Raw genomic sequence first — 26,968 nt, 5'->3', positions numbered from 1 at the left:
GCTAAACCTCGTTTTTCTCAGCCACCATATGTCTGATTGAGACGAAACTTTCAGGGTAGGAATGACACCCATGCAGAATGTTTTTATAATTGTGACATCATAGGTCACGTGGTATGGCAGCCATCTTGGATTAAACGCATATAATTAAAAAAAATTTAATCACAAAACACTGAATGGGAAAATTTGAAACTTGTCACATTGTAAAGTACTCCCAATGGGGAACAAAAGCATAATGATGACATCATAGGTGAAGTGGTATACCAGCCAAAAATGTTTTAATCAAATTCCTTATCCTAAAAATCTGAAATTGCATGCACATGATGTATGGCCCATTTGTATTGAAATATTAAATTTATGATATCATGGGTCACATGGTTTGGCAGCCATATTGGATTTAACCTAAAATCTTTTAAAAAACGTCTTCTCCCAAACCACCAAATTGATTGACTCGAAACTTTACTTGTGTCATTGACTAGGCATGTCGATTAAAAGATGATCACGAAAACATCATTGGTAACATGGTGTGGCAGCCATATTGGATTGAAGGAAAATATTAAATAATAATATCTCTGAAACTGCTTACCCTATCAATGCGAAATTTTATGAATATCATCGAACACTATTGTTGCATATAGTTTGAAAATGACGTCGTAGGTCATGTGGTTTGACAGCCATCTTCGATAGAAAAAACGAACCCATCCGATCAACACAAAACTTCACAAACGTGATCCCCTACCCATACATATGCAGAGTGTACATTTTTAAGGTCATACGTCACATGGTGTGGCAGCCATATTAGCTTTAAAGCCAATATCGAAACAAATCCCATCTCTGAAACCGCTTTACCGATCGATGTGAAACCTGTCATGGCTGGTGAAAATGTGATACTTCAAAACAGCTGAAGGGATTTAAATCAAACTTGTTTATTTTTTAGGACAGTGAACGAGGGCATCTACCCGTTGTGGGACTATGTGGAGGCATATTGGCGACACAGTCGCATTGCTCTAGTTTTTCTTTCTTTTTGTTCCATAAATCCATATCAACGCTTATCTATTTTTGAATCCTAAACACTGTATAGTTCAAAAATGGTGGTGCACAATTTGGTTTCTATCATATTTATCAAAGTGTGCTGGAAATCTTGATTCTAAAATATGAACTTGTTTGCTTCTTGCAATATAATTAACAGCAGTTTGTAATTTCCTGAATTTCAACACCTGCCTTTTTATATTGTTGTCCATTTCAGCTGAACCCATGCATAAATGTGTTCCAACGCAAGTTTGTGAATGAGGTGCGGCGGTGCGAGGAAATGGAACGCAAGCTCAGTAAGCATTCTGTTTACAAAACAAATGGGATGTGCTTCAGCTAGGCAGCCGCTAAGACCTGAACGGAATTTGAACCATCCCTTGTAGTTTGACTTTCGGATTGTGTCTTTATTCGTGTGAAGGGATTAAAATTGCATGAGTTCGCAGAGCAAGTTAAAATAGATGCAATAGTGAGGATTACATTTGAGGCTTGATGGAAGTGAAGTTAATATTGGAATGGGGTACGTGAGAGATGGAGATTTGCACAAACCTTAGGTTTCACAGGAAATATTTAATATGTGCTGAGTGATATCTGGGGTGAGGTTCTTTAACCGGAAGATGGAAATGAGGGAAAATATAGTTGAGATTTGAGACCAATTGTATTTAAGAATGTTTGACCATGTCATGGTCTGTTTGTTGCTCCTTCCTGATTGCTTTGCTCATGCTACTGGGATCCAATATGTCCGTGTCCTATCTAAAATTAATTGATGTTATTTCATGAAAGTTAGAGACTTTCTAGTATATATATTTTGTGTGTGTGTGTGTGTGTGTATGTGTGTGTATACACGTACTAGCAGAAGTACCCGGCATTGCCGGGCGGGGGAGGGGAGGGGGAAAGGGAACGGGGGGGGAGCGAGCCCCTTGGCAAAGCGAGCGATTTTTTTTGTCATAGCGTCATAGCGATTTTTTTGTTCATAGCGTTTCATAGCGTGTCATAGCGTTCATAGCGTCATAGCGTTTCATAGCGTCATAGCGATTTTTTTTTTCATAGCGTCATAGCGTCATAGCGTTCATAGCGTCATAGCGTCATATCGTTCATAGCGTCATAGCGTTCATAGCGTCATCACGTGATCGCTCTGAGCGAATCAGCGCCCACCTGCTCTGATTCCGTTGATTCCGTGCGCTGAAATGCGCTGAGGTAAATATGAATAAAAAATATGGATCGTCAAATATTTTGAGTTCGGCCATGTTCGTCCCAGGCTCAATGGCCATGTCTATGCCAAATATCAAGCACGTAAGCCTCTCCGTTTAGGAGTCTATCGGTAACATTACACACACACACACACACACACACACACACACACACACACACACACACACACACACACACACACACACACACACACACACACACAAACTGTGTTTTATATATATAGATGTGTGTGTGTATACACGTATGTGTGTGTATATGTATGAGTGTGTGTGTGCACATGCGTGTGTATCCACCACATTTCAAAAACGGTTTTTAAAAGCCTTATGGATGTTTCATTTCTGTTATTGTTTTTGGTCTTTGTAACATGATGAACATCTGCCACCACTTTTAGGGTTTGTTGAAAAGGAGATCAAACATGTTGGCATCCCAATCGTCGACACAGGGGAAAATCCTGAAGTACCTCTCCCAAAGGATATGATTGACATGGAGGTGAGAGTTTGTCCTTTCTCCAGTGATTCTGCTGTGTAATGACAAACTAAACTAGAATGGCACTTAGTAGAGAGCATACCTCCGTCAGGTGAACAGTTTACGTTTTGTATCCCAGAGTAGACCAGAAAATCACAATACAGAATCACATTTAATCAAAATAATCCATCCACAACTTTTTGAGATATCCTGTTATGTATCGTTTTTGATCCCATCTCCCAATGGTGAAGAATCACTTGAATTATACCAGCCGGATCCGGATCAGGATCTTCACCAAAGTTAAATCAATTCTTCCTTGTCACACACACATAACCTGTCCACCATGTTTCGTCCAAATCCGTCCATAACTTTTTGAGATATCCTGCTATATATTGGTTTTAGCCCCTTCACTCAATGGTGAAGAATCACTTAAAAATTAAACAATGCTCTCATCCGAATCCATATTCAGATCTTCACCAAATTCGAATCGATTAGTCCTTGTCACACACCCAACCTGTCCACGAAATTTCGTCCGAATCCGTCCACAACTTTTTGAGTATCTTGTTCACAAACAAACAAACAAACAGATGAAAAATCACTCATAGGGCGACACTTTGCAAAACAGAACAAAGTAGAATGGCACTCAGTAGAGCATTCTTTTGACCTCAAAAATAATTAGTGGTTGAATTCAGTGACCTGATCTGGAAATCGTCTTCAAAGTTGAAGTTAATCGGATGAAAATTGACAATTTCAGAAATTTGGCCTATGTTGACCTTTTGGACTATGTTGACCTCAACAATAGTTGGTGGTTGGTTTCACTAAGCTGATATGAAAATCCTTTTCAAATTTCAAGTCAATCGGATGAAAATTGAGGATTCTAGAAATTTGAAAAAAGTGGTTGACCTTTGGCCTGTGTTGACCTTATGACCTATGTTGATCTCAAAAATAGTTGGTGGTTGAATTCAGTGAGCTGATGTGAAAATCATATTCAAATTTCAAGTCAATCGGATGAAAATTGAGGATTTTAGAAATTTGAAAAATGTGGTTGCAACCTATATTGGCCTATGTTGACCTTGTAACCTATGTTGACCTCAAAAAATAGTTATTGGTTTAATACAGTTAACTGGTGTGTAAATCCCATTCAATTTTCAGGTCAATCGGATGAAAATTGAGGATTTTAGAAACTTGAAATTGTTGTTGACCTTTGGAGTATGTTGACCTTTTGACCGATGCTGATCTTAAAAATAGTTGGTGGTTGAATTCAGTTAGCCGATATGTAAAATTCCATTCAAATTCCAAGTCAATCGGATGAAAATTGAGAATTTTAATGATTTGAAAAAAAGTCGTTGACCTTTGCCCGATGTTGATCTCAAAAATAGTTGGTGGTTGAATTCACTTAGCTGATATGAAAAGCCTATTCAAAGTTCAAGTCAATCGGACGAAAGTTGAGGATTTTAGAAATTCGAAAAAAAAGTGGTTGACCTTTGGTCTATGTTGACCTTTTGGCTTACGCTGATTTCAAAAATAGTTGGTGGTTGAATTCAGTTCGCCGATATATACATCCTAATCAAATTTCAAGTCATTCGGATCAAAATTGAGGATTTTAGAAATTTGAAAAAAGTGGTTGACCTTTTGGCCTGTGTTGACCTTTTGACCTCAAAAATATTGTTGGGGTTTTGAGAACCCTGCACTTTGTAAAGTGTTGTCAATATACCCCTTTGTAAATAATTTTTTTTGTAAATACCTCCATTCATTGTAAAGGTCAAAGGTCGTCCCCTAGTTAGTCCACATTGCAACACGTAGCGAACCATAGGCCCTCTTTGTAGTTATTTCGTTATTATGTGTTTCAGGTAAGGCTGTGTTTCCAATAGTTTGACTCTATGTTGCATTAATCAAATAAGATAGGTCCCCTTCAACTTCCCCAATCATCTCTTCGAAGTGCCAGTAACAGTGGGGCGGCGTTCGCCGCCGTTGCATTGGGCTGTTTTTGTTGGCACCACGCCGCCAAAACTCCATTGCGCACGAGGCCAAGAACAGAGAAGAAGGGGGGAGGAGCCGCCGGATCATGGGCGTGGCACCAACTTGTCATCAAAGGTGGAGTCAGCCAGCCCGAACCAGCCAACCAGCACCCGGTAGGCGTGCCCTCGCAGCCCGCGGCTTGATCCGGTGACGGCCGATAAAAAGGCAAGAGGAGGGACTGCTTGGAGAGATGACCGAAGAGGAAGAACCAAGAGACACCAGCTGAGCTGAGACGTGCTGCAGTTGAATTGAGTCAGAGACGTGCTGCAGTATAATTCAGAGAGAATTCAGATAAGCTGCGAGAGACGAGCTGCAGTTGAGTTGAGTAATAACCAGCGCTGATGACCGGGTTTTCGCCGCTGAACCTGAGCGAGGGCGTGCACGCGGGACACCAACGGCGTGCTGCGATCCCCGGGGCCGGACCTCCCTGCCCGCCAGCTCTGTGGACCGTCTGCCCCTCTCATCCTTCCAGCCATTCCTGCCTGCAATTCCCATTCGTGTACGTGAGTTTGTTCTGTCTGTATTGTCCCGGGGATAAGTAAGCCTGTTTAAGAATTGCTCTGTGTCCTTCTGCTCCTTCCATTTCCTGTATATACTCGCCCCTTTCATTTCCTTATAGTTAGTTAATAAACCTGTGTTCTTTCTTCTTACTTTGGTTTCATTCTCGTCCGATCGCTTTCGTGATTTCTTTCAATTGAGTATCTGTGGCGCGATTTTGGCCGAACCGCTTTATAATCGGGTTTAGTCCATCCCTAACAGCTCGGATTCCGGATTGCTAAACCGCTCGGCAAACTCCATCTTGTCCAGGATTCGAGCGGGGCCATCCACCTGCTTTGTGGAGGGATTGGCGGAGGTGTCCGGGAATCCCTTGACCAATCACCTTGGCCAATCCCACCCCACAAAGGAGCGGGGTAGTTCCAGGAACGGAGACGGCCAGCTTAACAAGACAAGGGGATTAACCCCCCCCACCCTCCCCCCCTTGCTAAGGGGAGTGCCGTACTCCGGTTCCGTAACAATTGGTGTCGAGGAGTGGGATTTGGACCCGAACCAAATTTTTAATCCATCGAGGAAATTTGGTCAAAATGTACGAGCGGCCGAAATTTTATTTAATATTCCAAATTAAAGTCGTGCCATGGATAGTCAAGGCGATCCGATGCCGGTAGGGGAGTTAGAAGAGGAGTTAGAGGCAACCCAGGACCCCAGGGAGGAATTGAGAGAGAGAGAGGGAGGAGGAGAGTGATGAGGATGTGGTAGAGGGGGTTGCAGGCGCACAAGATGACGGAGTCTCGCACGAGGTTGCAGCAGCACAAAATGGCGCCTCGCACATGGTGACGAGGGCTGCGCCCGCTGCGCAGATGGGGGTGGTAGATATGCAATCGTATATGGACACCTTTATGGTACAAATGAGGGCTTGTATGATAGAGTCAGAGCATAGGATGAATGCTCAGAGTAAACAAATGGGGGAGCAATTGGGAAGTCAATTTGGGGATTTGAGGAAAGAGATGGGAGACATGAGGGCCGATAGTGAGGGAATGGAAGATAGAATGGGTGGTCAATTGAAGGAAATAAGGAGTAACATCAATAAATTAGAAAGCAAATTGGAGGGTTTAGACAACAAATTTGAGGGGTTAGACAACAGATTGGAAGGGGTGGAAGGTAAATTGGGGGGCCAACTTGAGGACGTGGGTAGCCAAATCGGGGAAATGAAGGATGGGTTAGCGGGGTTGGAAAATAGAATGGCCGCCCAGGAGAACCAGATGGAAGGGGTGAAGAATGGGGTTATCGGGGTTAGAAAACAATATGGAAGGCAAATTGAGGGAAATAGGGGAGCAATCCGCCCGGGAAATTAAACAGATGGGGAATCAGATAGAGGAGGTAAAAATCAGGCTAGAAACCAAATTGGACACCCACAACGGGGATTTGGAGCAGGTGAGGGCGGCATCTACCAAAGAGATGGGAGAAATGGGGGAGGATATAAGGCGAGGTGTGAGTGAGGAGGTCGCGGGGGTACGCGAGGAGGTAAAGCGGGGTGAGGAGCGCATGGAGAAAGAGGTGAGGAACAGCACGGCTAGGTTACAGGGGGGAATAGAAGACATGACGCGGGGAGTAGAGCAGCTGACGGTGGGACAAAAGGAGTTAGGGGAGCAGGTGGAAAAGAATACGGTGGTAATAGGGGGGTTGAAAGCGACGCAAAAATAGATCAAGAAAGAACTAATAGCGACAAAGAAGGAATGTCAGATGGTACATGAGGGACTGACGAAGAGGTTAGAAGAGGTGGTAGAGGCAATGGAGACAAAAGAACGGGAAGTCAGGACGCACATATAAACGATCAAGGTGGCCTTAGAGGGAGAAATTAAAGGGGCGCACCGGGAAATAAAGGAGGTGAAACAAAAATTAGAGGAAGTGGAAGAGGGGGTAAGTGAAATTAAGAAGAGACGGAGGGAGACTAAGAAGGAGATAAAGGAGGAGGTGATGGAATTGGTGCAAGGTCTGTGCTCACAGCGTGATGATGTACTTACTGACCAAATAAAGAGTTTGCAGGTGGCGGAGGAGCGAAGGAGAAGAGGTGCCGAGGTGAGTGGCGATATGCTCGGAAATGTATATGGTGTGAGGTGAGATTCAGCGAGCTTGGGTGTTGGTCTAGACCCGGGCATTCGTGAAAGGCCGCTGGTGAGGTGTGCGACTGGGGCAGAGTGCGTGGAAAGAGGATGTGGGCAAGGATGTCTGACTATGGGAAGTGCGAGGGGTATTGGTGAGCCAGGGTGTGCGGCGGTGATCGGGTGTGTGCAAGAATGCACCCCCATGAGTGGTATGGAGTATGTACCGAGAGAGGGTGCGCAAGAAGGGGCGCGAGAAAGGTGTGGAACGGAGGTGTGTGTGTGAGGAAAAAGTTGGCGCCGAGGAGTGAGTGTGCTGTCGAGAGTGAGGAGGAATGCACGACAGAGTGTGGTGGTGAGAGTGACACGGAGAGTGAGTTGGTGGTGGCGCGGGTGCGGGAGGGCACATTGAAGCGCGTGATTGGGTGTGCAAAAGAGTGCACACCCATGGTTGTCACAGATGATGTGACCGAGGAGTGGGCGCGAGGAGGTGTGTTGATGGAGTGTGCGAACGACAAGTGTGTGCCAAGGTGTGCGGTGGTCAGGTGTGTAACAAAGTATGTGAGCGTTATGAGTAGACCTGAGTTTGTGCGAGGGGAGAATGCACGAGCGAGTGCTGTGACAAAGTGTGTGGGATATACGAGCGGCGTTGGAGCGCCGGGTTTGGAGAGTGTGAAAGGGGTCGCGTATGCGTGTGAGCATGCGAGTAAGGCATCGACGTTAAATGGAGCAGCGGTTAGACCGAAGTTTAGCCGACACGAGCCCTCGGTCCGTGCCGGGCTTTGGGTACTGCGGGAACCGGCGGGGGTCATAATCACGGCGGTTTCAAAAGAACCGCCGTGCGCGATCCGCGCTGGGCCTCGCCCTGCACGGTCGCGTCCGCGCTCTGCTAAGCGGAGCGGGCGGCCCGGTGCGAGGGAAGGTAGGAAGGGTCGGGACGGCGCCCCCTTGTGGTTGCGGCGTTCCGGCCGGGCGAGATTGGGCCATCGGCTGGGAGACCGAAAGGCTCCGCGCCGATGTGGACCTTGGAATCTCGGGCCGAGTAAACCTCCTCCCCTGAACCGAGTGCCGGACGGACCCAACCGGGGTAGACAAACCACCCGCATTCATTGCTCGGCTTTGCGAAGCCGCGCTTTGAGAATGTAATGAGTAATGACGCACCGAGGCTCGAAGTTTAATGGACATTTGGTAGGAGTAGGAAATTGATGATTGGCAAATTGGATTGGTAAATTTGATTGGCGAAGATGATTGGCAGTAAAGATTGGCAAATTTTGATTGAGAAGAATTGGATGGGCGAAATTGATAGCGGGAGATGTCCGAGGTGGAGGGATGGCAAATCCACCATCCCTCACATCCACCCGGGCACATGAGCTATAGTTTATGGGGTTTGGCAGTGTAAGCTTGCCGAGGGAGGGTTTGGATAATTTTTAGGGATCTAGAGAAATGACAATAGGTAACTGTAGAGTTAAGTAGCGACATTATACCTGTAGTAGGGGACGTAGCAGATTAGATGGTTGTTAATGACGTGGTATGTGCAATAGTGTAAGGGATGACTGGGGATGCCCTAAGTTAGAAGGGCACCAGGTAGTTTAGATGATGCAGTTGTGTTTGTGTGAAGATCTTTGTGTTGAGCAAATGAGGAATTGGTTGAGAATGGCCATGTGTGTGAGAATCTCAGTGTTGAGCAAATGAGGCAATGCTCGTGAATGGTGCAGTGTGTGTGAGGGAGGTGATGGAGCAGCATATGGTGAAAAGTGCGATTGTGAGTTGTATTGAGCGAATGGTCCCGGAGGAAGGAGGGTGCAGGGAGCACCAGGTGTAACGGAACAGGTGTAACGGAACAGGTGTGCAAGTGAACAGGTGTGCAAGTGAACAGGTGTGCAAGTGAACAGGTGTATGGAGAATGGTTATGTGAAATAGCTAGTATGGAATGGATGGTGTGGAGTGAGTAGTGTGGAATATGTGGAGTGGAGTGGTTGGTGCGAAGGGAGTGGATGCGGAGGATGGACCCCTATCACGAATACCCGGGGAGGGTAGTTTAGGAGTAGGTAGAGGGTGTAGGTAAATTGTGGTGGATATTGGCATCTTTGGTGCGTGTGGTAGAATGGTGTTTGTATGGGTGTATTCGTGACGTGGAAATGGCTGGGCGTGTGGCCTGTTAGTGTATGGTTAAATGGGCACTCCGCCACTGTGAGGATGTCGGCCAGGTGAGGCCGCAGGTGGGCTCTGGGAGCCGGTAGAGTTGTTCAGTGGGGCCCGAGGATCCGGAGGACGGACCCGGGTAGCCCAGTGCCAGAGAGGGCACCGAGTGGGGAGAGCGCCAGAGGGCCTTCCCCAGGTAGATACGTTAGGGTAAGGAGCAGGTAAGCTCGGAGGCAACTGCAGTGGCGGAGGTGTGCAGGTGAGTAGACCTGCTAGGGGAGCCACATGACTCAGCCCCGAAATTGTGCAAAGGCACAGGGAGTTGAATCGGGGGAGTGAGACCCCAAATTGATGAGCACCACAGTTTGGTCAATTGGAGTTTGGTTTTTAGAACCGCATAGAGTAAAGTGGCCAATGGTTTGGCAGGGAAAGACCCTGGGTAGTGAAAATAATGTTAAAGTCATTTATATTAGAGGATAGTTAGGATTGAAATCTCCTCGCACCATCTACATCCACTCACCTGGGGTGATGACAGTGCTCCACACCACACCATGGTTTGGTATTTTTGTTGCAAATGTTTTGGAATGGTAAGACGCATCATGAGGTGGGAGTGACATTGTGCTGGTTCTTCCATCTCTTCCTCCTTAAGAGGGATTGATGATGAATTGGGTGATGGCAAATTTGGTAAAGAGGGATTGGGGACGAATTTGGTAGAAGGAGATATGGGGAAGACAGGACGTAGAGACGAATTGTAAATTGGTGTAAATATGGGGTAAGGGGCAAGGGTAGATTAGGTGACAGGGGGGGTGACGTACGATAGGGACGAGCTTTCTCCGCTCGCTCTCCATGTGCACCTCACCTCTGCATTGCCTTGTGTTGATGTGTACCCTTGCGCCCTTGCACCCCGCTAACTTTGCTTTGTCCTCCTTCCCCACCTATGGACCGTGCTCTCTGGGCACTGAGGGAAAGCGTGCGGGAGCCGCATCTGTGTGCCCGAGCCGCCGCTGCCAGCTGCCTGGACCGGTACACCACTTTATGGACCACACGTTTTGTGGCCGCCCACCTTATGGACCACGGTTCTGTGGCCAAGCACCACACTGATGGACCCCACATGTCGTGGCCTGGCCCCTCTGCTGGGGCCGGCCATGATGGCCAGGGAAGAGTTGGCTTGCGGACCACGGTGAGGTGGCCCCTTTTGCCCTACAGGTGGACCACCCATAGTTGGCCCCTGTGGGCTCTAAATAAAAAAAGTGGACACGTTTTGTGCTTTTGTTTTATTATTGTGCAAATAGGCAGCAAGCCACAAGAAGGACAACACCAGGAAGAAACATCGGCCAGCAGAGTGAGCAGAAGAAAGAAGAACCGTGCAACAGTTTCTTTTTTTTATTGCAATGTATGACTGTGCACTGGATGGCACTGGATGGTGCTTGATGGTGTTTGCTATGGTGTTTTTGGTGCTTGCATGCTCGGGGATGCATTGCAATATCAATTCTGCATCCCCGGGCATGTGAAGGTGGTGTATCGGTGCAGTGCATGCTTTTCCTCCCTCCCGCAGGGTTCTTTTGTTTCCCAAACAAATGACAGGTCCTGGGTTTGCCATGTAAATACAAATTAGTGCCGTGTAAATAATGCTCCCCACCGTCAATGTTTAGTTTGCGAATAATTCTGCAATTCGGTTATTCTGTGGGTGTGAATCTGTGAGGCAGGATGCAACGTAGCAGGGGGACATACTTAATTGTGTTTAAAATTGTTGCACTCAGGGTAAGGTTAATAGTAGAGGGGTATTACACCTGAGTGTCACATTAAGTTAAAGTTTTTTTCGGCCCGGGACGTGCCTGGAGGAATGAGGGTGCTGTGTTGGGGTTTTGAGAACCCTGCACTTTGTAAAGTGTTGTAAATATACCCCTTTGTCAATAATTCTTTTTGTAAATACCTCCATTCATTGTAAAGGTCAAAGGTCGTCCCCTAGTTAGTCCACATTGCAACACGTAGCGAACCATCGGCCCTCTTCGTAGTTATTTCGTTATTATGTGTTTCAGGTAAGGCTGTGTTTCCAATAGTTTGACTCTACGTTGCATTAATTAAATAAGATAGGTCCCCTTCAACTTCCCCAATCATCTCTTCAAAGTGCCCGGAACAGTAGGGCGGCATTCGCCGCCGTTGCATTGGGCTGTTTTTGTTGGCACCACGCTGCCAAAACTCCATTGCGCACGAGGCCAAGAACAGAGAAGAAGGGGGGAGGAGCCGCCGGATCACGGGCGTGGCACCAACTCGTCATCAAAGGTGGTGTCAGCCAGCCCGAACCAGCCAACCAGCACCGCGGTGAGCGACCCGGTAGGCGTGCCCTCGCAGCCCGCGGCTTGATCCGGCGACAGCCGATAAAAAGGCAAGAGGAGGGACTGCTTGGAGAGATGACCGAGGAGGAAGAACCAAGAGACACCAGCTGAGCTGAGACGTGCTGCAGTTGAATTGAGTCAGAGATGTGCTGCAGTAGAATTCAGAGAGAATTCAGATAAGCTGCGAGAGACGAGCTGCAGTTGAGTTGAGTAATAACCAGCGCTGACGACCGGGTTTTCGCCGCTGAACCTGAGCGAGGGCGTGCACGCGGGACACCAACGGCGTGCCGCGATCCCCGGGGCCGGACCTCCCTGCCCGCCAGCTCTGTGGACCGTCTGCCCCTCTCATCCTTCCAGCCATTCCTGCCTGCAATTCCCATTCGTGTACGTGAGTTCGTTCTGTCTGTATTGTCCTGGGGATAAGTAAGCTTGTTTAAGAATTGCTCTGTGTCCTTCTGCTCCTTCCATTTCCTGTATGTACTCGCCCCTTTCATTTCCTTATAGTTAGTTAATAAACCTGTGTTCTTTCTTCTTACTTTGGTTTCATTCTCGTCCGATCGCTTTCGTGATTTCTTTCAATTGAGTATCTGTGGCGCGATTTTGGCCGAACCGCTTTATAATCGGGTTTAGTCCATCGCTAACGGCTCGGATTCCGGATTGCTAAACCGCTCGGCAAACTCCATCTTGTCCGGGATTCGAGCGGGGCCATCCACCTGCTTTGTGGAGGGATTGGCGGAGGTGTCCGGGAATCCCTTGACCAATCACCTTGGCCAATCCCACCCCACAAAGGAGCGGGGTAGTTCCAGGAACGGAGACGGCCAGCTTAACAAGACAAGGGGATTAACCTCCCCCCCCCCCCCCTTGCTAAGGGGAGTGCCGTACTCCGGTTCCGTAACAATATATAGGATTTGGTTGGACCACAAACTCTACCATTTGGTGAGGTTTTGTGAAGATCGGTTTAAGATTATGATCTGTAGGCAAGTATAAGTGTGCGGACAGACAAACACACAAACAAACACACACACGTAAACAAACAGGAGTGATCAGCATACTTGTCAAAAATAATAAATAAATTTTGCCTCGTAACATACAGACAGACAGACAGACAGGGGTTAAAACATAACCTCCATCAACCTTTGGTGGCGGAGGTAACCAGAAAGCCATGTCGTGTGTCAATGTGTCGTATCTTAACACGGGAATGGCTTAACCTCGACCCTACTTAAAACGGTGATACCTTCATTCTCAGGCTACTTTTGAGAAACTTGAGAATGAGCTGAGGGAGGTAAACACCAACCAGGAGGCTTTGAAGAAGAACTTCTTGGAGTTACTGGAGCTTAAACACATCCTTCAGGAAACGCAGCAATTCTTTGACGAGGTGCAATTCGCATGGTCTATTTGATGTGTTTGGTTTATCTGTTTGACTATTGGAAGAGGTCGATGTCTGCTTTTCCTGCTTAGTATGTTGAAGAGTCCATTTTTAAGGCTTCAATGGCTTTTGGCTATATGTACTGTACATTTTAAGGTTATGGTAATTGTTCTGAATGTGTACTTAGCTCTTTAGTTGATTTAACCCCCCCCCCCCCCCCCCCCACTCTCCTTCCCCACAGCTATTTCTTTTTTTTAATGTATTCTGATTGAGAAAATAATGTAGTTATATTGCTCAAAATTCCTCGTACTTTTCATTTGCCAGCCTCACCTATTAGGAGAAATAGTAGAGGCTATTGTATTCAGTCTGTGTATCAGTGTGAGTCCACACAGTTCTACTTTAATATACACTACCGGTCAAAAGTTTTAGAACATCTCAGTTTTTCAAGTTTTTATTGAAATTTACGCAGTTTAATGTCTCAAAGTACTCTGAAATTAAGCATAGAACAAATAAACAATTGGAGATAAAAAAGAAATCATAGAATCATTTTGTTTAACAAAATTTAATTTAAATTTTGGACTCTGCAAACTATCCACCTTTTGCAGATATAACCGCCGAACACACTCGTGGCATTCTTTCTACAATGGAAATTAAATATTGTTCGGGAAGTTCTTCCCAACACTGTTGCAGAAGTTCCCACAAATGTGTTGCACTTGTAGGTTGCTTTGCTTTCACCCTTCTGTCCAGTTCATCCCAAACCAGCTCGATGGGGTTTAAGTCTTGAGACTGTGCTGGCCATTCCATGATTTGAAGCCTACCGTCTTGTTCTTTCCCTCGAAGGTAGTTTTGACATAGCCTGGAGGTGTGTTTAGGGTCATTATCTTGCTGTAGGATGAACCCCTGACCAACTAGGTGTATACCAGAGGGTATTGCATGGTGCTGCCAAATGCTGTGGTAGCCCTTTTGGTTCAGTGTGCCAGGCACTCTGTGCAAGTCGCCGACTCTGGATCCAGCAAAAGAGCCCCAGACCATCACACTTCCTCCTCCATGTTTGACAGTTGGTGTCACACACTGAGGAACCATCCTTTTGCCTCGTCGACGGCATACAAAAACCCTGCGTGATGAACCAAAGATTTCAAATTTTGATTCATCGGTCCATAAGACCTTCTTCCAGTCTTCATTAGTCCACTTACGGTGCTTCATGGCCGAGGCAAGCCTCTTTTTCTTATTTCGCCATCTTAGCAATGGCTTTCTTACTGCCACTCGACCTGTCAAACCTGCAGCTCGAAGTCTTCTTTTCACAGTTGAAACTGAGACTTGATTACTTCGACCAGTGTTAAGCTGTGCTTGAAGCTGTTGTCCTGTGAGACGCCTATCATGCAAGCTGGTGACTCTCAGAAACTTGTCTTCTGATTCTGTTGTGGCTTTGGGTCTGCCAGACCTCTTCCTGTCAATTTCCTCCAGTTTCCAATATACTACTTCCTGGAGTGCAATATTTTCCAAATAATGCTTCAGAGGATGTAATAACAGTCTGTTCCAATACTGCTTTTATACAGACAGGGGGTTTGTAATCAAGTCATCAGCAGAGGTTGGGACACCTGTAGGAATTGTTTGCATCAACTTTCAAGGCTTAATTTACTTACATTGCTGCAGAACAGCTGTAAGTTGTTAACCCATTACTTGTTCCCTGAAGAAGGCCTTTTTTTTTTTTACAATATAACTGTGCAATTTACATTATTTTCCCGTTTTTGCTAACCTAAACTTTTTTTTTTACCTCGAGCAGTTTACTGCTTACCTTTGTACCATTTCAGGTTATTCACTGGACATTAAACTGCGTAAATTTCAATAAAAACTGGAAAAATTGAGGTGTTCTAAAACTTTTGTCCGGTAGTGTGCATCATTCATTCTTCCTTCTAATTTAATCTTATGTATCCCAGCAGCACGTTGCAATTAAAAGCTCTTTCTATTTTTTTTTCAACAATGAAATTTTAACGTTTTAAAAATTTTACCATCTACAAGTACGGATACATTCAAACTACACCACCCCCATGCGAAATAAAGAAATATCCTCCAGCGTGGTATTGCAGCTCATAGAGACTGTATTGGGTAGGAGAGGTGTACAATAATTGATTGATTAATTGCATAATTAAAATTAATAAATAGTGATCATAAAATATTTTCTTAATCAATTGGCTAATAGCATACCTAAATCACCAGTGCTTCATCCGAAGCTGTAACTTTTTGAAAATTAATTAAAGAAGTAATTAATCGAAAAAATCAAATAATTAATTGATTAATCAATAAATAATGAAATGATTAATTGATTAATCAATAAAACAAAAATATCCTTTATAGCCACATCACTTGGTTACTGTCATGTTCAAATATTAGATTCCTAGCTCAAAAGGTGCCTGATGTAATGCCCAGAAGAGAAAGGAAATAAATAAGTGCTTATTTAATCGATAATAATTCAATAACTAATCACTTAACTGATGAATCAAAAAACCAAAAATACTGTTTTTGCCAAAGCACTTGCTCACTATTGTGCCAAAATTTCAGCTTCCTAGCTCAAAGGATGACTGAGATATTGCCTGGACAAACAAAAAAACAACCAAGAAAACAAACAATCAAGAACACAGATACATTCAAAGTACACCGCCCCCATGCGAAATAAATAAATAACATCCTCTAGCGCAGCATGGCGCCCAGTTCATAGAGACTGTATTGGGAGGGAGAGGTGTACAATAATTGATTGATTAATTGCATAATTAAAATCGATAAAGAATAATCGGAAAATATTTTCTTCATCGATTGGCTAATAGCATACCTAACCCACCAGTGCTTCATCCGAAGCTATAACTTTTTGAAAATTAATTAAATGAATCATTAATCGAAAAAAAAAAAATTGATTAATCAATAAATCAAAAATATCCTTAGCCACATCACTTGGTCACTGTTGTGTCCAAATATCAGCTTCCTAGCTCAAGAGGTGCCTGAGATATTGCCCAGATGAGAAAGAAAATAAATAAATGATTAATAATGAAAATAAATAAATAATAATCATTAAATAATTCATCAATTGACTAATAGAATATCTAAACCACCACCGTTTCATCCGAATCTAACTATTTTTTAAAATGGATTAATTAATTATTATTATTATTTTTTGGTATACAAGATCGAGGCTCGTGTAAGAGCTAGCTAGCTAACATCAATCACAAAAAAAAAAAACCGACACAAAACGTACAATAAAGGGGGCGGGAGACAATATGGGGAGAGAGAGGGAAGCACACAAGTACAACAGCAGAGAACAGGGACAACGGGAGATCTGTGGGAGGGAGAGGGCTTGGGGGGAGGAGGCGTGGTGGGGGGGGGGGGGGGGTGTAGGTATAAAACACATGGACACTGCTAGAACTTCCAGGGAGGAAAGAAGTCGGGATTTCAAAGTGGATCTAGGGTGAATTAACGGGGGTAGAAGAGTTCAAGGTTTTGGATGGGGGAAGACAAGAGATGGTGGTGAACAGCTGTTTTAAAGACCTGGAGGGAGGAGTGGGATTGAAGAGAGTGGGGGAGTTTGTTCCAGAGGTGGGAGTAAAGAGGAGTGAAGGTGAGCAGAGAGTCTTGATTTTGGCAATTTCACCAGAAGAGGGTTGCTGGCAGATATTGGGGGACGGAGCACAGATAAAGCTGGGGGAGCTAGGCCGGATAGGTGTCTGTAGAAGACAGAAAGACCACCTACCTACCTGCCTGTGGTGAGTGAGTGAAAGGCCCTTGGAGTTGGCTTCATTGCGGGAGATTCCAACGATTCTGAAATTCGTTAATCATTCATTAATCGAAATTCATTTATTCATTAATCAAATAATTAAATAATTTATTGTTTAATTGATTAGTCAATAAATCATAAATACCATTTACAGCCAAATTGCTTGGTCATGTCTTGTCCAAATATCAGCTTCCTAGCTCAAAAAGTGGCTCAGATATTTCCCAGATGAGAAAGGAAATAAATAAGTACTTTATGAATCGGTATTAATTAAGTAACTAATCGATAAATTGATTAATCAAAAAGCAAGAAATACAGTTTTTGCCAAAGCACTTGCTCATTATTGTGCCCAAATTTCAGCTTCCGAGCTCAAAGGATGACTGAGATATTGCCTGTACAAACAAACAAACAAACAAACAAACAAATAAACAAGAAAACAAACAAACAACCTGAGTGAAAACTGAGTACTCCCTTTCAGCGTGCGCGTCATCACTGGGCCCCCTTCAGTGCCCGGCGATGACATCATGCAGTGCCTGGAGATGGCATAGGAAAGGAGCGGTGTACAACAAGAACACAAGAAAACAAGAAAAAAACCGGAGTGAAAACTGAGTACTCCCTTTCAGCGCGCGTCATCACCGGGCCCCCTTATGTGCACGACGATGAAATCATAAAGCACCTGGAGATGGAATAGGAAAGGAGCGGTGTACAATATATGAATGCACGACTGTCTGTTTGTCTGTCGTCTGTCCATCACTGAAGTATTGTCTGTTTTGCGGCCAGCCCCGCCAAACTTTCTGTGGAACCTGTTTAGGTCTAAGCGGGTGTTCTTAGGTGGGTTGGCATTTAATAAATTTTCTAAACAATTATGATTTTGAGTTTCTACCTGTACAAAGCTGCTGTCTTTCTCCATATGTAAAAAACATTCATGGGTTCGGCATTCACAGTTTTGCCTTTTATTGCATGTAGAAATATTCGCTCATTTGATAATATCTCGATACAATTGAGATTTTGCGTTTCCACCTGTATGATGCCGATTTTTCTCCGCATGTAAACGTATTCGCAGCTTCCGGGAATTTCTCAATACAATTGAGTTTTTCTGTAATAACCCATTTCCTTCATCATGGCACATAAGAGCCAATCCCCCTCCCCAGCCAACACCATCAGCTTCATCATCATTAAAGGTATATTGATTTTCCATCGTACTACTACAGATTTGGGGCAAGCCCCACCAATTTTTTTGTGCAGCTTTTAGGGTCCTTGCACGTGTCCAAAGGTGGTTGGGAGTTTTCAGAAAATTTCTCAAAACATTTTTTCTTTGAGATTTTGGCCTCCCACGCATGCATAGCATGGGTACCTCGCTCGTAATAAATATACGTGTGCCTAAGATCTACGCTCTACTGGCTCGACTAGCGCTCCTCGGCGGCCTGAGGCATAGTTTGACAAAGTTGACTGATTTGACCACAAGGTTATTTTATAACTTTGCATGTCCAAGTTATTTGCACCATGTGAGTGAGTGAGTCCACCCACACTGGGTCTCAGATCCATTGTAATTTATGTACCCCTTGAAGCTCTGCATTGTCCTGGTTATCTTCATTTTATTTTGACAATAATATACAAGTGTATTTATGCAACTTTCATTTCTCAAAAGCATTATGAACATTTTTTTTTTGTGTTACCTGTATACGATGACGATTTGGGCTTTGCCTTTTTATTCCGCATTAACACTGCCACTCCTCAAATCTGCTTCTCTCAGAATGCAAGTCGTTCGCAGTAACATGCAACCTTGCACACAGGCTTTGAATGCGTGCTACATGTTTTAAGCAGTTATTTTTAAAAACCCATTTGTTTCCAATGCTTATTCCTAGAGAATTGAGCATTCCACATGTTTAACTTAAGTCTGTTGGATCTGTGGATGCGCTTGATTATAAAAAATTTGATTTGTTTTATTTTCATATGCAGTTGTTTTTTTCTGTTTCTTTATGGGATGGGATTTAATGTTCGCTTTTGACATTTTAATGCAATGGAAAGCCTTTTGGGGATTTAATGAATAGCATTATTAAATGGAGATTGGGTTCAGGTTTTTTTCCGCAATTGAACGAATACTTGATGTTTTCACCGACAAATTCAGGGAAAATAGATGTTTCGGTCAACTACAGCTCTGTTCATTCGCTATGCCTGTGGTTCTGTTGATTGCCAAAGTGAAATGTTACAAGGCATTTCAAATTTGTTTGCGTGCATGCCAAATAAACATGTTATTGCTGTCAGTGGCGATTGAGTTATGTTATAAGGCCGTTTTCATATGGATGTCACTGATATAATCGAGCTCTTTTCTTCATAGCTTTGTCTTCTGAATTTGGATGTGTGTGTGTGTGTGTGTGCACCTTTATTTACTTATTTTATTGAGATGTTACCCCTCTAGCCAGGAAATTATTGTTTGGCCTGCAGTTTGTGGATGTACTATTCTCACAGGTTTCTGTGTTTGGAAACGTCTCAAGATCCAGCAGTGGACAAATGCGTGATTACACATCCTCCAACCCCTTTACAGTAAAGGTTTGCCTTTTCCTTAAATCAAGGTAGAAGCTTCATGGTTGAAATTGTACTGTTTTTGGATACAAATTGTATCATCACCATCATGTGACAAAAAAAAAAAAAAACCTGGATTTTTTTTGAATTCTAAATGCCCTCGGATAGCCATGTTTGGCAGTTCCATGCGATGCCTATTAAATAGTGAATTTCATTTGTTCCATTTTTAATCCCATTGGAAAGCTGATTGTTAAACAAGTAAAAATCTGATCTACTTAGGATCAAGATCAAGTTATTCGTTTGCATACTCCAGTTCATTCATTCATCAATTCACCTTTGAGCTATTTCATCCGGATTTGAATCTTGGCCTAGCTATAATTTGTCCCCCTGGTATTTCACATGCAGGACAAGGAGTCAATGTGTGCACCGTCAATTTGAAGGATATTAAGCCGGAGGACCTCCTGTCTGCTAGCGCTGGTCATTAGTGGACGTTAACAATCCCATGGTGTATTTGGTGAAGAATGTGCTAGTTATTCCCGGCACCCTGAACAAATTACAAATTCCTTCCCTAGCTGACTGCGAAGGCAAAAACAAGCCATGAAGTGTGATCTTTCCCCTGGAATTACTTTGGCAGCACTGATGTTTTGGCAGCACTTAGAAGTATGGTACGTTTGCATAAGTCCCCAGCACATCAAATGCCTCAATACAGTTCCAAACGTTTTCTTTAATTTGGTGTTTTCCTTTACTTTTTTATTTATCTATTTTGTATACAGAGTCCCGGCTTGTGGAAGCAAATCTCGAACACTGAACGGATCAGGATGCAATGGAACAGTGGCAACAGTTGAGAGAGGAAGGGGGAGACCAACAGCAGGGTTGGAGGACAAACTAGAGGAAGACTTGGCCAAACAATCAGTGTGGGGAGGAATGGGGGCACGAAAGGATGCATGTGGTAGACCGGATGGATAACCACCGTTTAGAGGCCATTTTTCCCCGCAAAGCGGGGGTTGGCCTTTTCGGGGACCGTGGTTGTTGTTGTTTTTTGGGTCCCCTTTTTGAAGCAATGTTTTACGGCCGGATGCCCTTCCTGCCGCCAACCCTGTTTGTTGCCTTTTACGACAAGCAGGGAATTACCAGTGAACTGGTACTCAATTAGCCGACCTCGGAAGGATGACAGGCTGAGTCAACCCCCCTGGCGTTAATTCAGCGATCGACCGGAATGAAGACCGGATGGATACAGAAGGAAATACAGTGGAACCTCGACTTACGAGTGCCCCAACTTACGAGTTTTTCGAGATACGAGCCGTCACTCTGGCAGTTTATTGCTTTGAGATGCGAGCCGAGATCCGAGTTACGAGCTTTCGCCACCCGGTCACGTGGTTATCTTGCCGTGCACGTACAGTATCTCTGTCGTAGTATAGCGCTGCATTTTAGATTTCGCATTTCGGTTATTTTGAGTTTACGCCGCCAGGTGGGCTCCGGTCACGTGGTTATCTTGCCGTGCACGTACAGTATCTCTGTCGTATAGCGCTAATGATATATAACGCCGCCGATAATGATATGATAATTTATGATAATCTATGCAGCACGACGTGGTCCTCACGTCACACAAGGCGCCTTTGCCGGCGCAAAACGGCTCTCTCAGGGTCAAACTCGGTATCGTTTTGAGCGCACGGTTCAGACCTTCAAGAAAAAGTTTATTTTGTAAAAATCGAGCCACGCGTTCAAAAGATATGACCGGTTTTGTTCGCCGGCACGTCGGCGCTCGAATCGAATCGAGTTAAAACGAACACTGCCGTTGTCGGGTCCGTCTGAGACAACCACCGGGCCTAGAACGCTGGGACCGGTCTCGTTGGATAGGCCTGGATCAGATCTCGAAACGCTGGAAGCTGCACCTCTCTGTGATAATCTTGTGGACCATGACAAGAGATCGTGCGACACGTGGTTATCATGCCGTGCAAGTACAGTATCTCTGCCGTCAACTTGTTCAGAGTGCCGGCGATAGCTCGCCTTCTCTTTGTGGAAAACACGGTGAGATCCTTAACATCCAACAACTAATGGGACACAAACGGGGCGCCCAGTTTAGCGGTACACCCATTGATGAATCACCCTGCCTGTGATTCACCCATGACAGGTTATAGCTGGGTCGGGATTCAAACCCAGGCTGGACAGTTTAGACTTTAGAGTCAAGTGTGCGTACCTCCAGTCCAGGCCATCCTGCCAACTTGTATGCTGCATACAGGTGAAATATAAAGCGCGAGATATTTTTATATATACTGTATATTTAAAAAAAAATTGGTGTGGTTTTTGGCGGGCTGGAACGGATTAATAGCATTTCAATGCATTTCAATGGGGAAATTTGATTTGAGATACGAGCAATTTGACTTACGAGCTCGGTCACGGAACGGATTAAACTCGTAAGTCAAGGTTCCACTGTACTGGAAATTTGGAAGGAGTGTAGTGACAGGTTGGTGGGTGGGGTTAACGAGGGTAGGAAAGATCATGTTTTTGGATTGGGGGGTGGAGGGGGGAGGGAGTGATCTGACTTGTATGTGAACAGCTGTCTTGAAGCATATTTTGAGTGAATATATATATGAATACTTGTATGTCAATGAATTTTTCAAACCTTATCTTTTGATAATTCTAAGCTTCCGTGATTTACATTTTATTAAATATAGCAAGGGTTTGTGTTCTCGCCCAAAGTCTTCTCGCCCAAAGCTTTAAGCCTGGCCAACAAGTCCAATTTTAACCATAAAGCGTCTATCCTTGTTTAATTGTGTGACTTTGGAATGTTTGACGATGGGATCGACAGATTTTCACTGTGAGCATTAAGCCATTTCTTGAATCTTCTTGGAGGTTAAACGATTTTAATGCATGATTTTAAACTCGCACACTGTGATTTATTGAAATGAATCCTGGAATGAATCACTATGCACTTTCATTTCTGAGCTCATCCGTAAGGGATGCAGGCCGAAATAATGGCATTTTTGCCATTAACTTGTAATGCAACATGATGAAGTATTGGATTTGTTTGACATGGAATGAATGATCCGAATGGATGCAGAGTTGCCAGTTGAAAGTTGATTGATGAAAATTCTTCACTTTGTTTGAATCATGTTCTCTCTGCTATATAATCATGCAATATCCCAAGCTGTCTGTCTCATAATTTGAGTTCATATTGGTTGAAGGTCGTCGGGGAATGTGAAGCGAGGTGGTTGTTGATGGAACTCACCTGAGTGTGTTTGCATCATATTTTAAAGATAGCTTTTTTTTAATTAGTAGATTATTGTTTATTCGATGGGGGAAAAAATGGGGTTGGGGGGAGGTCAACACTGCTATGTAGCTACAAGTAAAGCTGGGAGGGTTTTAGGTTGTATTCGCAGAGGAAGAAATTGTACATCAGAAGAGCTAGTGTTAAAATGTAATAATAATAAATAATAATAATACATTAATTTTGTATAGCACTTTTCAAGAAACCCAAAGACGCTTTGACATAGTACGTAAAACAAAGACAAAAAAGACAAAAATACATAAGTAAATAACCAAACAGAAAGGAAGGAGAAGGAGAAGAGACGGTCAGGTGTTGAATGCGGTGTTGAACAGGTGGGTCTTGAGTGATGATTTGAATGTGGTGAGTGAGGAGGAGTCTCTGATGGTTTGAGGTAGTGAGTTCCAGAGTGTGGGAGCGGCGATGGAGAAGGCCCTGTCCCCCCAGGATCTGAGTTTGGTCCGGATGGGGGGGGGTGGGGGGGGGACAGGAGGTTGGCAGCAGCAGGGCGGAGGGTGCGGGTGGGAGTGTCTGGGGAGGAGGTCAGTCAGATAGGATGGGGCCAGGTTATGGAGGGCTTTGTATGTCAGGAGGAGGATTTTGTACTGGATTCTCTGGGAGATGGGGAGCCAGTGGAGCTTGTGAAGGACGGGGGTGATGTGGTCCCGGGCCCGGGAGTGGGTGAGTAGACGGGCAGCGGAGTTCTGAATGTATTGAAGTTTATTGATGATATTTGAGGGTGAACCATAGAGGAGGCTGTTGCAGTAGTCCAGACGAGAAGTGATGAAGGCGTGGATGAGGGTTTCTGCAGCTGTGGAGGAGAGGGATGGACGGAGACGGGCAATGTTTTTCAGATGAAAGAAGGCTGTCTTGGTGATCTGTTTAGTGTGTTTGTCGAAGGAGAGGGTTTGGTCAAAGATGATGCCAAGATTCCGGATGTGAGGGGAGGTGGATACTGGGATACCGTCGATGTTGAGGGTGAAGTGGGTGGATTTGGTGAGCGTTTTTGGTCCAATAATGATTATTTCGGATTTATCACAGTTTAGTTTGACGAAGTTGATTTGAAGCCAGGATTTTATTTCAGTGATGCAGTTTGTCAGGATAGAGTGGGTGACGGTGGAAATTGACTTGGCGGAAATGAAAAGCTGGATGTCATTGGCAAAGCAGTGGAATTGGAGACCATGACGACGGATTAAGTGACCAAGGGGGAACAGGTACAGGATGAAGAGGAGGGGACCGAGAACTGAACCTTGGGGGACACCTTGGGGGGAGGGGAGCGGTGGGGGATTTGCAGTTGTTGATGGAGATGAACAGGTGCCTGTCGGAGAGGTATGATTTGATCCAAGAAAGGGGGCAGTGCCAGTGATGTTAAAGGTGGTTTCAAGTCGGGTAAGGAGGATGATGTGATTGATGGTGTCAAAGGCGGCGCTGAGGTCGAGAAGGATGAGAATGTTGAGGTTACCGGCATCGGAGGAGAGGAGAAGGTCGTTTGTGATTTTGAGGAGTGCAGTTTCCGTACTGTGGTTGAGGCGGAATCCGGATTGGAATGTTTCATACAGGTTATTGGCAGAGAGGTGATGTTTGAGTTGAGTGGCTACAGCGCGTTCCAAAACTTTTGACAGAAAGGATAGGTTGGAGATGGGTCTGAAGTTATTTGGGGTGTCAGGGTTGAGTCCAGGTTTTTTCAGAATGGGGGTGACAGCAGCGATTTTGAAGGATGGTGGGACGATGCCAGTAGACAGGGAGGAGTTTATCGTTGCAGTGATAAGTGGAGAGAGAGCAGGAAGGCAAGCCTTAACAAAGCTGGAGGGGATGAGGTCCAGAGTGCAGGTGGCAGTTTTCATTCCTGTGAGGAGTTCAGAGAGGTCAGTAGGGGAGACTGGGGAAAACTGAGATAGGGGTTGGCAGGATAAGGGGGGGGGCAGATGGTTTGAGGGGGAGCAGGTGAGGTGGTGGTTAGCTGCTGTCAATGTTGTCTATCTTGATTTGGAAGAATGAAAGGAAAAAAAATGCAATTGTTGACTGTGAATGACTAGGTGGTGGTATCCAGGGGGCTGAGGAGTTTGTTTATTGTGGAGAAGAGTGCTTTTGGGTTTCCAGAGCCAGAGTGGATTATTTGAGAGTAGTAGGTGGAGCGGGCGTGGGAAAGGGCATCTTTGTAGTGCTGCAGGTGGTCTTTGTAGGCTTGGGAGTAGATTGCGAGACCTGTTTTATTACGGAGTCTTTCAAGTTGGCGGGCACGGGTTTTCATCAGGCGGAGTTCAGGGGTAAACCAGGGAGCAGAATGGGTGAAGGAAACTGTTTTGGTTTTTATAGGCGCAAGCTGGTCGAGGCAGGAGGAGAGAGTGTGGTTGTAGTAGTCAGTGAGGTCAGAGGGGCTGTGCAATTCAACGAAGGGAGAGGTGGACATCTTTTCGGAGAGGGAAGATGAGAATGAGGTAGGTGAAAGAGAGTTTAGCTTACGGGAGTTGATTATGCGTTTTTGCCTTGGTGCTGGGGTGGGAATGTTGATGGTCATAGTGATGGCTAAGTGATCGGGGAGGGTGAGGTCAGAGCCAGAGAGATGGTGTAGATTTAGTCCAATAGAACAGACAAGGTCCAGAATGTGACCACGGTTATGGGTGGGAAAGTTGACATGTTGAGTGAGGTTAAAGCAATTAAGAATATCAATGAAGTCAGCGGTTATTGTGGAGTCAGTGGAGTCCATGTGGATATTTAAATCACCGAGGAGGATGGTTGAGGGGGAGAAGGAACAGAGCTGGGTCAGAAAGTAAGAGAAGTCAGACAGGAATGATGGGTGTGGTTTGGGAGGGCGGTAGACAACTGCCATAACTGACTGTGTGTAACCAGAAAGTTTAAAAGCCAGGTGTTCAAATGATGGAGCAGATGAGATGGAAATGAGGCTGGTCTTGATGTCCTGTCGGTGTATTACAGCAATTCCACCACCTCGGCCCTCCGAGCGTGGTTTATTGATGTAAGAGTAACCATTGGGTGTAGTGAGGTTGAGTGAGAGGTAGTCCAGAGGTTGTTGCCAGGTTTCAGTCACACAGAGAAAGTCCAGTTTATTGTCCAGAATGAAGTCGTTCAAGATGTGGCTTTTATTGTTGAGGGACCAGGTATTGAACAGAGTACGCTTCATATTGCTTTGTATGGTGCGGATGGACTCGGGTGATTTTGCCATGGCTTGCAGACAGGGGACGCGTTCGTGTATGTTGCTGTGATGACGTAATCGACGGGTGAGAGTGCGCTCAGCTGACCAGAGTGAGGGGATGGAGTGACCTGTCTGGGAATAAACAAACTTGCGACCGGAGCCTCTATGGATGTATCTGGGTCGTCGTAGGAGTCCGTGGTTTTTGATGACAGAGATGTATGGCGGAGTGGAGTGGTTGTTGAGTTGAAGAAGCCTAGCGGCGGAGTACCTCAGTGCCATGCCAGGCAGGAGCGAAGGGGCACAAAGCCCGGAGAGGTCAGCCAGCAGCCGCAGGCTGGTTGACCAAAGCGCCAGGCACAACAGGCTGGTCCAGAGCACGACACGCGAGGAGGGTCGAGAAATGAAGATGAGCAGCCCGAGGACCAATAGAGAGCCAAGGACGAGCAAGCCGAGAGCCGAGGAGGCAGCCAGGCAACAGCCAGCGTCAACAGCCAGCGAGTGTCCTGCAGCTCGACGACCGCAGCAGTGGCCAACAGGGAGCCAGCCAGCCGTCCAGGCAACCCACAGGAGAGCAACCCAAGAAACAAAAGGCAGGACAGGTGCGAGATGCCCGGGAGCGGGCAGGAGGCAACGGCAGAAGAGCAGGACAGGTGAAGCCGGGAGGATCAAGCAGAGAGCAGACCCGTCAGCCAAAAAGCCGCCAAGAGTACTAGAAAAGCAGAATCCGTACCTTTCGATTCCGTATTCCGTACCATCAAAAGCAGATTCCGTTATCCAGCCGGAGAACGCACGGCACGTGCGCCTTCCGTTGGAAAACAAACACCACCAGCGTCCCCATACGCGACGCCATGGCGGCATCCACAATCCACATATCAAAGTCCACAATCCACAAATCCAATCCAATCCACAATCAACAAAAGGCAGGACAGGTGTGAGATGTCAGGTCAGAAAAGTAGAAGCAGACCCTGTACATCCATCCAGTCGGAGAAGCGGCGAACATGCAGCGCCAGCATCCTCTCGCAACCGCACCAACAATGTACAGTGATTTAGTAAGGTCTCACCTCAAATATTTTCTACAGTTTTGTCACCACACCTGAAAAAGAACAGCT

At 45.3% G+C, this 26,968-nt stretch overlaps 1 protein-coding gene across 13 annotated transcripts in view; it reads left to right on the top strand.

The window, feature by feature from the left end:
* LOC137415338 (V-type proton ATPase 116 kDa subunit a 1) overlaps positions 1-26,968 on the top strand; it is a 221,662-nt gene that overhangs the window by 25,299 nt on the left and 169,395 nt on the right. For 6 of the 13 annotated variants that reach the window (XR_013623861.1, XM_068100932.2, XM_068100930.2 and 3 more), the window contains exons 3-6: positions 1,244-1,322; positions 2,627-2,724; positions 13,041-13,169; positions 19,390-19,470. Coding sequence is in view for 11 of the 13 variants with exons in the window: in XM_068100932.2 (XP_067957033.1) it covers positions 1,244-1,322; positions 2,627-2,724; positions 13,041-13,169; positions 19,390-19,470 (387 nt within the window). In the remaining 2 variants the exon portion in view is untranslated. Of the gene's footprint in view, positions 1-1,243; positions 1,323-2,626; positions 2,725-13,040; positions 13,170-19,389; positions 19,471-20,101; positions 20,691-21,879; positions 21,908-26,968 lie in introns of those variants that run through there. The other 7 variants (XM_068100933.2, XM_078780485.1, XM_078780483.1 and 4 more) reach the window with 3 other exon arrangements.

Source organism: Myxine glutinosa, chromosome 6, assembly GCF_964187855.1.
Source record: "Myxine glutinosa chromosome 6, kmMyxGlut1.1, whole genome shotgun sequence".
Classification (NCBI taxonomy): Eukaryota; Metazoa; Chordata; class Myxini; order Myxiniformes; family Myxinidae; genus Myxine; species Myxine glutinosa.
This window is presented reverse-complemented; position numbering and strand designations above follow the sequence as displayed.